This window comes from Protomyctophum bolini (genome assembly GCF_963924005.1).
Source record: "Protomyctophum bolini genome assembly, chromosome: 10".
NCBI classification, from domain to species: domain Eukaryota; kingdom Metazoa; phylum Chordata; class Actinopteri; order Myctophiformes; family Myctophidae; genus Protomyctophum; species Protomyctophum bolini.
In genome coordinates this window covers 17316416-17332603 of record NC_137871.1, presented here as the reverse complement: position 1 = coordinate 17332603, position 16188 = coordinate 17316416, and the positions used below count along the sequence as shown (strand labels likewise).

Sequence of the window (16188 nt, the reverse complement as noted above, 5' to 3'; positions counted from 1 at the left end):
CAAGCAATAATGTTGCATATCTCTCGACTGTAAAATCAATTTGAATAAATAATAGCCATATAGTGGTACGGACCAGTCCATATACGCATGATGTTCATGTGATATCAGAAAAGGACACATTGCGTCGCTGTCGGTCAGTCTACTTGATGCTTCTATTGTGAACATCTCCACCCAGTGTAGGCTACTCCATAGTGTTGGCAATGCGTCTGTGGAATCCTGTGGTATTTTACTCTTCATCTATCTGGTTTAGTATATCTTGTTTATAATTTGAAAGTATTAGTATAGGCTACACTCCAAAATATTCTGCATTTTATATTGTATTGTACAGGCCTAATTTGCTAAATGATGGAACAACACCATGGATTTTCCAAAAATGGCTTTGTCTTTTGCTTCGCCATCATACTGCTTGGGCTTCAAATCGTCTATGGAGATGTTAGCTTTTCTTTTCCAGAGGAGATGAAATTGGGATCTGTTATTGGAAATATGGCCAAAGACCTCGGGCTTGAGATTGGTAGCCTGTCATCACGCAAGGCTCGGATTGATACCGAAGGGAATAACGACAAATATTGTGATATTAATTTGAAAACCGGGGACTTGATTGTCGCTGAGCGGATGGACAGAGAGAGTCTCTGTGGCAAAAAAGCATCCTGCATTTTAAAACAGGAACTCGTACTGGAGAATCCATTAGAGCTGCGTCGTATTGGTCTTCATGTTCAAGATATAAATGACAACTCTCCGCAATTTACAAGGGATTTGATTCGAATGGAAATAAGTGAGTCTGCGGACAAGGGCACTACGTTTTTGATAGAAGAGGCACACGACGCGGATATAGGTAAAAATTCAGTTCAATTGTACAGCCTACAGAAGAATGAGAATTTTGGGCTAAAAGTAGACGGCAACACGGTTGAAATCGTATTGGAGAACAAACTTGATAGAGAAAGACGGCAAGACATTAATTTGTCACTCACAGCTGTGGATGGGGGCACACCGGAGAGATCGGGTACTGTAGTGATACATGTCACTGTACTGGATGCTAATGATAATGCCCCAGTGTTTAGCCAGGCTGTATATAAAGCCAGTCTATCTGAAAACTCTCCTCTGGATACTGTGGTAGTTACAGTGAGTGCTACTGATGCAGATGAAGGGTTGAATGGAGAAGTGACATATGGTTTTGGTCATGTGTCAGAAGAGGGTGAGAAACTATTTTCTATTGATAGTAAAACGGGAGAAATTAGAGTAATTGGCAGTACTGACTTTGAGAAGGTGGCTTCATTTGAATTACGAGTTACAGCTAAAGATGGTCTTGGATTAGGCTCATATGCTAAAGTTATCATCACTCTGATTGATGTTAATGACAATGCCCCTGTAATATATCTAAAATCCCTGACAACCCCCATACCAGAAAACGTGCCACCTGGTACAGAAGTGGGCATCATTAATGTCCAGGATAGAGACTCTGAGAATAACCGACAGGTCCGCTGCTCCATTGACCAACACATCCCCTTTAAGCTTGTTCCTTCCATCAAAAACTATTATTCTCTAGTGACCACGGGAGAATTGGATCGTGAACTTGTGTCACATTATAACATTACAATCACTGCCACTGACGAGGGCTCTCCACCGCTGTCCTCATCTAAAACTATTCAGTTATCAGTAGGTGACGTGAATGACAACCCGCCCGTATTTGTAGAGCACTCCTACAGGGCCTACGTGACTGAAAATAACAAGCCTGGCTCTACTTTGTCTTCCATTACTGCTCGAGACCCGGATTGGAGACAGAATGGAACCGTGATATATTCTCTCCTACCTGGTGAGGTTAACGGTTCCCCTATATCCTCCTATGTATCTGTTAATGGTGACACAGGGGTGATCCACGCTGTGAGGTCGTTTGATTATGAACAATGTAGGACCTTTAAAGTCCATGTAATGGCCAGAGACAATGGTTCTCCTCCGCTCAGCAGCAATGTGACTGTCAATGTATTCATAACGGATGTGAATGACAACTCTCCTCAGATACTGTACCCCGCCCCGGAGGGCAACTCTTTCATGACTGAGCTGGTCCCCAAAGCTGCCCACGGGGGCTCTCTGGTTTCCAAGGTGATAGCAGTAGATGCAGACTCTGGACAGAATGCATGGCTGTCCTATCATATTGTCAAATCCACTGATTCTGGACTTTTCACTATTGGTCTCCACAGTGGAGAGATCAGGACACAGCGGGACATTTCTGAATCGGACAGCATGAAACAGAACCTCATTGTGGCAGTGAAAGATAACGGACATCCATCTCTTTCTGCCACCTGTTCCCTGTATCTACTTATTTCTGATAACTTGGCTGAAGTTCCAGAACTGAAGGACATGTCCATTGATGAGAACAACTCTCAACTGACTTCATATCTGATCATCGCGCTGGTGTCCGTTTCCACATTTTTTCTAACCTTCATTATTGTCATCCTGGGTGTGAGGTTTTGTCACAGGAGAAAGCCCAGATTGTTGTTTGATGGAGCGGTTGCCATCCCAAGCGCTTATCTCCCTCCAAATTACGCAGACGTTGACGGCACAGGAACTTTACGCAGCACCTACAACTATGACGCTTATTTAACTACTGGATCTAGAACCAGTGACTTCAAGTTTGTCACATCATATAATGACAACACGCTGCCTGCAGACCAGACTATGAGAAAGAGTCCATCTGACTTTGCTGAGGCATTCGGAGACTCTGACGGGTCGCCTGAGGTAGGCACATGTTGTTAACACTTCTTATACTATGTCAAAATGAGCTTAAAATCTGGAGCCAAATGGAAAATTAAGAGGCCATCTCCGTATTTATTTTAGTACTTATTTTGCTAAAGACACAGCTTGCCTCTCCTGGTGAATGGCTGCTGTCCATGGTGCTGGAAAATCATACCTCTCTCTCTCTCTCTCTCTCTCTCTCGGTGTGTCCTCCATCTCCATTGCTTTATATGAAACACAATTTGCTGGATTCCATACACGTGCAGCCACACACACACACACACACACACACACACACACACACACACACACACACACACACACACACACACACAGAGAGAAGTCAGGTCAGTCAGACTTCTTGCGTTGCTTTTTTCACTATCCATATAGTGCTGAAATCAAGACAAACCATTGCCTTATACTTTTTTAGAATATATATCTGTTAATTTAGACATTAATTAGAGCACTAGAACAACATATTTAGTTTTATTGTCAGAGGAAATTCCGTTAAGCTCGATGGATTGTTTTACATTTTACTACTCATGTTAACAATATGATGTAATAGCTGTAACAGACTCAAAGTGTCGCTGTCCACTAACTGATCTCAAATCACGCTATTCCGTATTTTTACACAGCACCAACTAGCTTGGATGGACACACCACGGCTTCTTTATTTTCCAAAAAGGAACGTCGTAGGCATTCTAATCTTCCCATGTTGATACGCAGCCATTTTACTGGCTCATTTTTATGAATAGCATCATTGGTGTATTTTTTTTATCAGACGAAAAAGAATGGAGCACAAAGGATTTATAATGCATGGCCTGGTTGGCCGAATAGGATTCTTTCTTCTCGTGCTGCAAATCGTACATGGAGACATCACTTATTCCTTTCCAGAGGAGCTGAAACGCGGTTATGTTATTGGAAACATAGCCAAGGATTTAGGGCTTCAGGTGGACAAACTATCATCTCGAAAGGCCCGTATTGATACGGAAGGGAATAACAAACGGTATTGTGACATTAATCTAAGCAACGGGGATTTGCTCATTGCCGACAGGATTGATAGAGAGGGCCTTTGTGGTAAGAAGGCATCCTGCATTTTAAAACAAGAGCTTGTTGTAGAGAATCCTTTAGAGTTACACCGTATTAGCCTTCACGTGCAAGATATAAACGACAATTCTCCGCAATTTAAAAAGGATACAATCAGATTTGAAATAAGCGAATCTGCAGATAAAGGAAACAGCTTTCGGTTAGATGAAGCCCACGATGCTGACATAGGACAAAATACAATTCAAAGCTATACTCTACAGACCAATGGACACTTCAATTTAAACGTTCATGGTAAAAGTGGTGGAGGCAAATATAGTGAGTTAATTTTAGAGAAAGAGCTAGATAGAGAACAGCAGCAGGAGTTAACTATTGTGCTTATCGCTACAGATGGTGGTACACCTCAGAGATCAGGAAGTGTAATCATACACATCACTGTACTGGATGCTAATGATAACGCCCCTGTGTTTAGCCAGGCAGTTTATAAGGCTAGCCTGCCTGAAAACTCCCCTCTAGATACTGTAGTGGTTACAATAAGTGCTACTGATGCAGACGAGGGACTGAATGGAGATGTGACGTACGAACTTGATCACATTTCAGATAATTTAAATAACGTTTTCATTCTGGATCAGAATACTGGTGAACTAAAAGTGAGCGGATCAATTGATTATGAAGAACTGTCAAATTATGAAATGCAAATTACAGCAAAAGATGGCCTTGGATTAGTGTCAACGTGTACACTATTAATTGAAATAACGGATGTAAACGACAACACCCCTATTATATTCATTAAATCCCTCACAGCCCTAATTCCAGAGAACTTGCCCCCTGGCACAGAGGTTGGCATTATTAATGTGCAAGACCGAGACTCTGAGAGTAACCGACAGGTTCGATGCTCCATTCAACAAAACGTCCCTTTTAAGCTAGTTCCATCCATTAAAAACTATTATTCTATTGTAACTACGGGAGAACTTGACCGTGAACTGGTGTCAGATTACAATATATCAATATCTGCGACTGATGAGGGATCGCCGCCTCTGTCCTCCTCTAAAACTATTCAGTTGTCAGTAGGTGACGTCAACGACAACCCACCTGCGTTTGAAGAACAATTCTACAGCGCTTACGTGACTGAAAATAATAAACCAGGTTCCAAGTTATGTTCCGTTACTGCCCGAGACCCAGACTGGAGACAAAACGGCACAGTGATTTATTCTCTTTTGCCTGGTGAGGTGAATAATGTGCCAGTCTCTTTCTACCTATCAATTAACGGAGATACGGGAGGGATTCATGCAGTGAGGGCTTTTGATTATGAACAATTTAGGAACTTTAAAGTCCATGTGATGGCCAGGGACAATGGTTCTCCTCCACTCAGTAGCAACGTGACAGTAAGTGTTTACATAACGGATGTTAATGACAACACTCCTCAAATACTGTACCCCGCCATAGAGGACAACTCTTTCCTGACAGAATTGGTCCCCAAAGCTGCGCGCGGTGGCTCCCTAGTATCCAAGGTGATTGCAGTGGACGCAGACTCCGGACAAAACGCATGGCTTTCTTATCATATCGTCAAGTCCACTGATCCAGGGCTTTTCACTATTGGTCTCCACAGTGGAGAGATCAGGACACAGCGGGACATTTCTGAATATGACAGCATGAAACAGAACCTTGTTGTGGCAGTAAAAGATAACGGACTACCTTCTCTCTCTGGCACTTGTGCCATGTATTTTATTATTTCTGATAACTTGGCTGAAGTTCCAGAACTAAAGGACATGTCCATTGATGAGAACAACTCTCAACTGACCTCATATCTGATCATCGCGCTGGTGTCCGTTTCCACATTTTTTCTAACCTTCATTATTGTCATCCTCGGTGTGAGGTTTTGTCACAGGAGAAAGCCCCGAATGTTGTTTGATGGAGCGGTTGCCATCCCAAGCGCTTATCTCCCTCCTAATTATGCAGATGTTGACGGGACAGGAACTTTACGCAGCACCTACAACTATGACGCTTATTTAACTACTGGATCTAGAACCAGTGACTTCAAGTTTGTCACATCCTATAATGACAACACGCTGCCTGCAGACCAGACTATGAGAAAGAGTCCATCTGACTTTGCTGAAACATTCGGAGACTCTGACGGGTCGCCTGAGGTAGGCACATGTTAACACTTTGTTATATCATGTCAAAATGACCTTACACTCTGTAGCCGAATAATGGACAATTAAGAGGCCTAATTTGCTATATACGCATGCAGCTCTTGCCACTTGCCTGCAGTGCACTGGTGAATGGCTGCTTTCCATGGTGCTGAAAAAGCCATCTCTGTCTTTCTCTCTCTCACTCACACACACACACACACACACACACACACACACACACACACACACACACACACACACACTGTGATTTTGTGCACTGATACGCGTTGCATTGTTTCGGTATGCCTTGTGCTTTTTTTTTTTTTTTTTTACAATAGCTGTCAATTTAGAGGACTTGAACAACATTATTTTTTATTTTCGAAGGCAATTCTCTTAGTCTTAAACTCAATGAAGTCTTACATTGTACTACTCCTGTAATAGCTAGAACTGACTCAAAGTGTCGCTGTCCACTAACTGATCTCAGATCACACTATTACGTCTTTTTACATATCAAAAACTACCTTGGATGCCACGGCTTCTGCATTTGCCAACAAGGAAAATCGTGGCCATTCTAATCTCCCCATGTTGATACGCAGCCATTTGTATTGCTTGGTCAGATACCATTTTTATGAATAGCGGCTTTGGTGTTGTTTGTTTTTGTTTGTTCTGTCAGACGAAGAATAATGGAGCACAAAGGATTTATATTGCATGGCCTGGTTGCCCGCTTAGGATTCTTTCTTCTCGTGCTGCAAATCGTATATGGAGACGTCACCTATTCCTTTCCAGAGGAGCTGAAACGCGGTTATGTTATTGGAAACATAGCCAAGGATTTAGACCTTCAGGTGGACAAACTATCATATCGAAAGGCCCGTATTGATACGGAAGGGAACAACAAACGGTATTTTGACATTAATCTAAGCAACGGGGATTTGCTTATTGCCGACAGGATTGACAGAGAGGGCCTTTGTGGTAAGAAGGCATCCTGCATTTTAAAACAAGAGCTTGTTATAGAGAATCCTTTAGAGTTGCACCGTATTAGCCTCCACGTGCAAGATATAAACGACAATTCCCCGCAATTTAAAAAGGATACAATCAAATTTGAAATACATGAGTCCACAGCTAAGGGAAACCGCTTTCGTTTAGATGAAGCCCACGATGCCGACATAGGACAAAATACAATTCAAAGCTACACTCTACAGACCAATGAGCACTTCAAATTAAACGTGCATGGTAAAAGTGGTGGAGGCAAATATAGTGAGTTAATTTTAGAGAAAGAGCTAGACAGAGAACAGCAGCAGGAGTTAACTATTATGCTTATGGCTACAGATGGTGGTACACCTCAGAGATCAGGAAGTGTAATCATACACATCACTGTAATGGATGCTAATGATAACGCCCCTGTGTTTAGCCAGGCAGTTTATAAGGCTAGCCTGCCTGAAAACTCCCCTCTAGATACTATAGTGGTTACAGTAAGTGCTACTGATGCAGACGAGGGAGTGAATGGAGATGTGACCTACGAACTTGATCACATTTCAGATAATTTAAATAACGTTTTCTCTCTGAATCAGAATACCGGTGAAGTAAAAGTGAGCGGAACAATAGATTATGAACAGCTGTCCAATTATGAAATGCAAATTACCGCAAAAGATGGCCCTGGATTAGTGTCAACGTGTACACTATTAATTGAAATAACGGATGTAAACGACAACCCCCCTGTCATATTCATTAAATCTCTAACAACCCTAATTCCAGAGAACATGCCCCCTGGCACAGAGGTTGGCATTATTAATGTACAAGACCGAGACTCTGATAGTAACCGACAGGTTCGATGCTCCATTCAACAAAACGTTCCTTTTAAGCTAATTCCATCCATTAAAAACTATTATTCTATTGTAACGACGGGCGAACTTGACCGTGAACTGGTGTCAGATTACAATATAACAATATCTGCGACTGATGAGGGATCCCCACCTCTGTCCTCCTCTAAAACTATTCAGTTGTCAGTAGGTGACGTCAACGACAACCCACCTGCGTTTGAAGAACAATTCTACAGCGCTTACGTGACTGAAAATAATAAACCAGGTTCCAAGTTATGTTCCGTTACTGCCCGAGACCCAGACTGGAGACAAAACGGCACAGTGATTTATTCTCTTTTGCCTGGTGAGGTGAATAATGTGCCAGTCTCTTTCTACCTATCAATTAACGGAGATACGGGAGGGATTCATGCAGTGAGGGCTTTTGATTATGAACAATTTAGGAACTTTAAAGTCCATGTGATGGCCAGGGACAATGGTTCTCCTCCACTCGGTAGCAACGTGACAGTAAGTGTTTACATAACGGATGTTAATGACAACACTCCTCAAATACTGTACCCCGCCATAGAGGACAACTCTTTCCTGACAGAATTGGTCCCCAAAGCTGCGCGCGGTGGCTCCCTAGTATCCAAGGTGATTGCAGTGGACGCAGACTCCGGACAAAACGCATGGCTTTCTTATCATATCGTCAAGTCCACTGATCCAGGGCTTTTCACTATTGGTCTCCACAGTGGAGAGATCAGGACACAGCGGGACATTTCTGAATCTGACAGCATGAAACAGAACCTTGTTGTGGCAGTAAAAGATAACGGACTACCTTCTCTCTCTGGCACTTGTGCCATGTATTTTATTATTTCTGATAACTTGGCTGAAGTTCCAGAACTAAAGGACATGTCCATTGATGAGAACAACTCTCAACTGACCTCATATCTGATCATCGCGCTGGTGTCCGTTTCCACATTTTTTCTAACCTTCATTATTGTCATCCTCGGTGTGAGGTTTTGTCACAGGAGAAAGCCCAGACTGTTGTTTGATGGAGCGGTTGCCATCCCAAGCGCTTATCTCCCTCCTAATTATGCAGATGTTGACGGGACAGGAACTTTACGCAGCACCTACAACTATGACGCTTATTTAACTACTGGATCTAGAACCAGTGACTTCAAGTTTGTCACATCCTATAATGACAACACGCTGCCTGCAGACCAGACTATGAGAAAGAGTCCATCTGACTTTGCTGAAACATTCGGAGACTCTGACGGGTCGCCTGAGGTAGGCACATGTTAACACTTTGTTATATCATGTCAAAATGACCTTACACTCTGTAGCCGAATAATGGACAATTAAGAGGCCTAATTTACGCATGCAGCTCTTGCCACTTGCCTGCAGTGCACTGGTGAATGGCTGCTTTCCATGGTGCTGAAAAAGCCATCTCTGTCTTTCTCTCTCTCACACACACACACACACACACACACACACACACACACACACACACACTGTGATTTTGTGCACTGATACGCGTTGCATTGTTTCGGTATGCCTTGTGCTTTTTTTTTTTTTTACAATAGCTGTCAATTTAGAGGACTTGAACAACATTATTTTTTATTTTCGAAGGCAATTCTCTTAGTCTTAAACTCAATGAAGTCTTACATTGTACTACTCCTGTAATAGCTAGAACTGACTCAAAGTGTCGCTGTCCACTAACTGATCTCAGATCACACTATTACGTCTTTTATACATATCAAAAACTACCTTGGATGCCACGGCTTCTGCATTTGCCAACAAGGAAAATCGTGGCCATTCTAATCTCCCCATGTTGATACGCAGCCATTTGTATTGCTTGGTCAGATACCATTTTTATAAATAGCGGCTTTGGTGTTGTTTGTTTTTGTTTGTTCTGTCAGACGAAGAATAATGGAGCACAAAGGATTTATAATGCATGGCCTGGTTGCCCGCTTAGGATTCTTTCTTCTCGTGCTGCAAATCGTATATGGAGACGTCACCTATTCCTTTCCAGAGGAGCTGAAACGCGGTTATGTTATTGGAAACATAGCCAAGGATTTAGACCTTCAGGTGGACAAACTATCATCTCGAAAGGCCCGTATTGATACGGAAGGGAACAACAAACGGTATTGTGACATTAATCTAAGCAACGGGGATTTGCTTATTGCCGACAGGATTGATAGAGAGGGCCTTTGTGGTAAGAAGGCATCCTGCATTTTAAAACAAGAGCTTGTTATAGAGAATCCTTTAGAGTTACACCGTATTAGCCTTCACGTGCAAGATATAAACGACAATTCTCCGCAATTTAAAAAGGATACAATCAGATTTGAAATACGTGAATCTGCAGTTAAAGGAAACCGCTTTCGGTTAGATGAAGCCCACGATGCCGACATAGGACAAAATACAATTCAAAGCTATACTCTACAGACCAATGGACACTTCAATTTAAACGTTCATGGTAAAAGTGTTGGAGGCAAATATAGTGAGTTAATTTTAGAGAAAGAGCTAGATAGAGAACAGCAGCAGGAGTTAACAATTGTGCTTATCGCTACAGATGGTGGTACACCTCAGAGATCAGGAAGTGTAATCATACACATCACTGTACTGGATGCTAATGATAACGCCCCTGTGTTTAGCCAGGCAGTTTATAAGGCTAGCCTGCCTGAAAACTCCCCTCTAGATACTGTAGTGGTTATAGTAAGTGCTACTGATGCAGACGAGGGAGTGAATGGAGATGTGACGTACGAACTTGATCACATTTCAGATATTTTAAATAACGTTTTCACTCTGGATCAGAATACTGGTGAACTAAAAGTGAGCGGATCAATTGATTATGAAGAACTGTCAAATTATGAAATGCAAATTACAGCAAAAGATGGCCTTGGATTAGTGTCAACGTGTACACTATTAATTGAAATAACGGATGTAAACGACAACACCCCTATTATATTCATTAAATCCCTCGCAGCCCTAATTCCAGAGAACTTGCCCCCTGGCACAGAGGTTGGCATTATTAATGTGCAAGACCGAGACTCTGAAAGTAACCGACAGGTTCGTTGCTCCATTCAACAAAACGTTCCGTTTAAGCTAATTCCATCCATTAAAAACTATTATTCTATTGTAACTACGGGAGCACTTGACCGTGAACTGGTGTCAGATTACAATATAACAATATCTGCGACTGATGAGGGATCCCCACCTCTGTCCTCCTCTAAAACTATTCAGTTGTCAATAGGTGACGTCAACGACAACCCACCTGCGTTTGAAGAACAATTCTACAGTGCTTACGTGACTGAAAATAATAAACCAGGTTCCAAGTTATGTTCCGTTACTGCCCGAGACCCAGACTGGAGACAAAACGGCACGGTGATTTATTCTCTTTTACCTGGTGAGGTGAATAGTGTGCCAGTCTCTTTCTACCTATCAATTAACGGAGATACGGGGGGAATTCATGCAGTGAAGGCGTTTGATTATGAACAATTTAAGAACTTTATAGTCCATGTGATGGCCAGGGACAATGGTTCTCCTCCACTCAGTAGCAACGTGACGGTCAGTGTCTTCATAACGGATGTGAATGACAACACTCCTCAAATACTGTACCCCGCCATAGAGGACAACTCTTTCCTGACAGAATTGGTCCCCAAAGCTGCGCGCGGTGGCTCCCTAGTATCCAAGGTGATTGCAGTGGACGCAGACTCCGGACAAAACGCATGGCTTTCTTATCATATCGTCAAGTCCACTGATCCAGGGCTTTTCACTATTGGTCTCCACAGTGGAGAGATCAGGACACAGCGGGACATTTCTGAATCTGACAGCATGAAACAGAACCTTGTTGTGGCAGTAAAAGATAACGGACTACCTTCTCTCTCTGGCACTTGTGCCATGTATTTTATTATTTCTGATAACTTGGCTGAAGTTCCAGAACTAAAGGACATGTCCATTGATGAGAACAACTCTCAACTGACCTCATATCTGATCATCGCGCTGGTGTCCGTTTCCACATTTTTTCTAACCTTCATTATTGTCATCCTGGGTGTGAGATTTTGTCGCAGGAGAAAGCCCAGACTGTTGTTTGATGGAGCGGTTGCCATCCCCAGTGCTTATCTTCCTCCTAATTACGCAGATGTTGACGGGACAGGAACTTTACGCAGCACCTACAACTATGACGCTTATTTAACTACTGGATCTAGAACCAGTGACTTCAAGTTTGCTACATCCTATAATGACAACACGCTGCCTGCAGACCAGACTATGAGAAAGAGTCCATCTGACTTTGCTGAGACTTTCGGAGACTCTGATGGGTCGCCTGAGGTAGGCACAGGTTAACACTTCTTATGTAAAAATTGCCTTAAACTCTGTATCCGAATTAAGAGGCCATGATCTTCGTGTTTATTTTAGTATTTTGATATAAAAACGCAGCTCTTGCCTGCATTGTTTCACTGAATGGCTGCTGTCCGTGGTGCTGGACATCATACACACATTTGTAGCTACTCCAGCTACATTTGCGTTGCTTTTTCCCGCTATCCGTAGTGCTGAAATCAACAAACACAACACAACACAAACCTTTGTATAGCTGTTAATTTAGGTATTATTTAGAGCACTTGAACAACATATTCTGTTTTATTGTCGAAGACAATTGCCTTAAGCTCCATGAAGGATTGCTTTACTACTCCTGTTATCAATATGATGTAATAGCTAGAACTGACTCAAAGTGTTGCAACGTGTCCACAAAACTGAGGTTTTGTCGCAGTTGAAATCCCAGACTGTTGTTTGATGGAGTGGTGTGGTTGCCATCCCCAGCGCTCATCTCCCTCTTAATTATCACGCAGATGTTGATGGCACAGGAACTTTACGCACCACCTACAACTATGACGCTTATTTAACTACGGGATCTAGAACTATAGTCTCTTAAAGTTTGTCATGTCCTATAATGATATAATACGTTGATCAGACAATGAGAACGAGGCCATCTGACTTTGCTGAGGCATTTCAGACTGTGAGGTATATCGCCTGAGGTATAGGCGCATGTTCGCACTTCTTATACCATGTCAAAATGGCCTATAGGTCAATAGCCAAATGGAAAAATAAGAGCAAGTCTATAGAGTATGGTCATTGGTCAACACACGTATACCGCTGGTGAAGACGTTGATACAGTACAGCCTGTATTATATACCTGTACTGTATATAATGGAAGAAGCAGCTCTTGGTGAACGGCTGCTGTCCATGGTTCTGGAAAACAATATATTCTCTCTTTCGCTCTCTCTCTCTCTCTCTCTCTCTCTCTCTCTCTCTCCGTGTGCGTGTGCGCGAGATAGAGAGTTTTCAGCAGCATTTTGTCATTATAGGCTATACCTGTCCATAGTTATTGTATCCTAATTATTCGAAGACACGCACGGAGCACAAACCATGAACTCGCATTGATGTATGGGACCAACATCGAGTACATACAACAACGTTTGCGAATTGACGCATTCCATCAGATTGCTCTCTAATATTAGGCCTATTACAATACATAATTGAAACCCACTAGGCGACATTATACTCGCGTGTTGTAATGTTGTGCTTGTGCCACAGGTGCAAAGTCAATGTCCAACACAACTGCAAAACACAACTAGCGTAAAAGCAATGGTAGGCTGGTGAAGATGCATGTCTTAATTATACGCCATGATGATTAAAGGGCTGCTGCCCATGGTGCTGAAATATTCATGTATCTCTCTGTACCTCTCGTATAGGCTTCTCGTTGTGTTATTTTCACTGTAGCATTATTGTTTTATAGGACCAGTTGACCACAGAAAAATGTTTACTTGACTCCTCTGATTTATACGCGTGGTGTCGCTATGCGCTTGTTTTGGAAATAATAGGCCTATAGCCTACTACATTCCCACACCCCCTGTCGTCGACAAATACAAAGCCTTCTCATTCAGTAAAACGAAGAGGCACGATACCAGTTTGCAGTCGTTTTAATATTAATATATTATAATATTTCGTTATTGTCTAAACAAGTAGGGCGATATATTTTTTGTGAGAACATATTTAATCTTTTTGAAATGAAGCGGATACGTGAATGGATAGTCCCGCAATACTGCATCGTTGCTGTGGTTTGTCTTGCATTTTGCTGCGTAAATGGAGACATAAGCTATTCTTTTCCAGAGGAGATGAAACGTGGATCTGTTGTTGGGAATATAGCCAAGGACCTCGGACTGGAGGTCACCAGACTGTCTGCTCGAAATCCACGTATTGATACCGAGGAAAGTAGTAAAATGTATTTCGACATAAAGCTGAATTCTGGCGAGTTAATTGTCGCCGATAGGATTGACAGAGAAGGCCTATGTGGCAAGAAGGCGACGTGTGTTTTAAAAGAAGAACTTGTTTTGGAGAACCCTCTGGAACTTCATCGCATTAGTGTTCATATACAAGATATCAATGACAACGCTCCCCAATTTAACAAGGATAAGATTAGTATTGAAATACACGAATCGGCGGTTAAAGGAGCGCGTTTCTTACTAGGGGAAGCCCATGATCTGGACATAGGACAGAATGCAGTTCAGACTTATTCTTTAGAGAAAAATGACCACTTCATTTTAAGCCTAAACGCAAAAAGTGGAGGAAGAAAATATAGCGAGTTAGTCTTGGATAAAGAGTTAGATCGGGAAGAACAGCAGGATGTTACATTACTGCTTACAGTTCTAGATGGTGGCTCACCACAGAGATCAGGTACTGTCGTCATTCACGTCACTGTACTGGATGCTAATGATAACGCCCCAGTGTTTAGCCAGGCCGTCTATAAAGCCAGTCTGCCTGAAAACTCTCCTGTAGACACAGTTGTTATCACAGTGACTGCTACTGATGCAGATGAAGGCGTTAATGGTGAAGTGGCTTATGATTTTGATCATTTATCTGACGAGGATAAGCATTTATTTTCTCTTAACCAAAAAACTGGAGAAATAAAGGTTATTGGCCCAGTTGACTATGAAGAGAAAGCTTCGTTTGAATTGCAAATAAGGGCAACAGATGGATTAGGTTTAACATCATATTCCACATTAATTATTGATTTAATTGATGTTAATGATAATTCCCCTGCCATTTATTTAAAATCTCTAACTAATCCCATCCCAGAGAATGTGCCCCCTGGCACGGAAGTGGGCATCATTAATGTTCAGGATAGAGACTCTGAGAATAATCGACAAGTTCACTGTTCCATTGAACAGAATGTTCCCTTTAAGTTTGTTCCGTCCATCAAAAAATATTATTCTCTAGTGACCACTGGAGAACTGGACCGTGAACTAGTATCTGATTACAACATTACTATTACTGCCACTGATGAGGGCTCTCCACCTCTCTCATCTTCTAAAACTATTCACTTAGCAGTCGGTGACGTCAATGACAACCCACCTGTGTTTGAGAAACAGTTCTATAGCGCCTACGTGACTGAAAATAATAAGCCTGGATCCACCTTATGTCCAGTTTCTGCTCAAGACCCAGACTGGAGACAAAATGGTACAGTGATTTATTCTCTTTTACCTGGTGAGGTAAATGGCTCGCCTGTATCTTCCTATATATCTGTTAATGGAGACACAGGAGTAATTCACACAGTGAGGTCCTTTGATTATGAACAGTTCAGGAGCTTTATAGTCCATGTGATAGCCAGAGACAACGGTTCTCCTCCTCTCAGCAGCAATGTGACTGTCAGTGTCTCCATAACGGATGTGAATGACAACTCTCCTCAAATACTGTACCCCACCCAGGAAGGTAACTCCTTCATGACAGAGCTGGTTCCCAAAGCTGCACATGGGAGCTCGCTTGTATCCAAAGTGATAGCTGTAGATGCAGACTCTGGACAAAATTCTTGGCTGTCCTATCATATTGTCAAATCCACTGATCCAGGACTTTTCACTATTGGTCTCCACAGTGGAGAGATCAGGACACAGCGGGACATTTCTGAATCTGACAGTATGAAACAGAACCTTATTGTGGCAGTGAAAGATAATGGACAGCCTTCTCTCTCTGCTACCTGTACCATATATTTACTTATTTCTGATAACTTGTCTGAAGTTCCAGAACTTAAAGATATGTCTTATGATGAGAACAACTCTAAACTGACCTCATATCTCATCGTTGCACTGGTCTCTGTATCAACCTTTTTCCTGACCTTCATAATTGTCATCCTGGGTGTGAAGTTTTGTCGCAGGAGAAAGCCTAGACTGTTGTTTGATGGAGCAGTTGCCATCCCCAGTGCTTATCTCCCTCCAAATTACGCAGATGTTGATGGCACAGGAACTTTACGCAGCACCTACAACTATGATGCCTACCAAACGACAGGTTCTAGAACCAGTGACTTCAAATTCATCAGCTCTTACAATGACAACACATTGCCTGCTGACCAGACTCTGAGAAAAAGTCTATCTGACTTTGCTGAGGCATTTGGGAATTCAGAGGAATCTCTTGAGGTATTTCACATATCGTCTTAA

General features: G+C 42.3%; 5 protein-coding genes across 5 annotated transcripts; all 5 read left to right on the top strand.

Annotated features, from left to right (window-relative positions):
* Nucleotides 1–426: 426 nt before the first annotated feature.
* On the top strand, nucleotides 427–2751 carry LOC308322184 (protocadherin gamma-A11-like; the record flags this gene model as incomplete). Its single annotated transcript, XM_080773376.1, has 1 exon — nucleotides 427–2751. Exon 1 carries the CDS (start codon nucleotides 457–459, stop codon nucleotides 2749–2751), a length of 2295 nt encoding a protein of 764 aa, XP_080629502.1. The 5' UTR covers nucleotides 427–456.
* A 791-nt stretch (nucleotides 2752–3542) lies between these two features.
* On the top strand, nucleotides 3543–5936 carry LOC308322183 (protocadherin gamma-A11-like; the record flags this gene model as incomplete). The annotated part of the gene is made up of 1 exon (XM_080773375.1): nucleotides 3543–5936. One exon carries the CDS (start codon nucleotides 3543–3545, stop codon nucleotides 5934–5936), a length of 2394 nt encoding a protein of 797 aa, XP_080629501.1.
* Nucleotides 5937–6589: 653 nt separating this feature from the next.
* Nucleotides 6590–9004, top strand: LOC308322182 (protocadherin beta-16-like; the record flags this gene model as incomplete). Its single annotated transcript, XM_080773374.1, has 1 exon — nucleotides 6590–9004. The coding sequence occupies one exon, from the start codon at nucleotides 6590–6592 to the stop codon at nucleotides 9002–9004; it is 2415 nt and encodes an 804-aa protein (XP_080629500.1).
* A 648-nt stretch (nucleotides 9005–9652) lies between these two features.
* Nucleotides 9653–12046, top strand: LOC308322181 (protocadherin gamma-A11-like; the record flags this gene model as incomplete). Its single annotated transcript, XM_080773373.1, has 1 exon — nucleotides 9653–12046. The coding sequence occupies one exon, from the start codon at nucleotides 9653–9655 to the stop codon at nucleotides 12044–12046; it is 2394 nt and encodes a 797-aa protein (XP_080629499.1).
* Nucleotides 12047–13845: 1799 nt separating this feature from the next.
* On the top strand, nucleotides 13846–16188 carry LOC308322180 (protocadherin gamma-A11-like; the record flags this gene model as incomplete). The annotated part of the gene is made up of 1 exon (XM_080773372.1): nucleotides 13846–16188. Exon 1 carries the CDS (start codon nucleotides 13876–13878, stop codon nucleotides 16186–16188), a length of 2313 nt encoding a protein of 770 aa, XP_080629498.1. The 5' UTR covers nucleotides 13846–13875.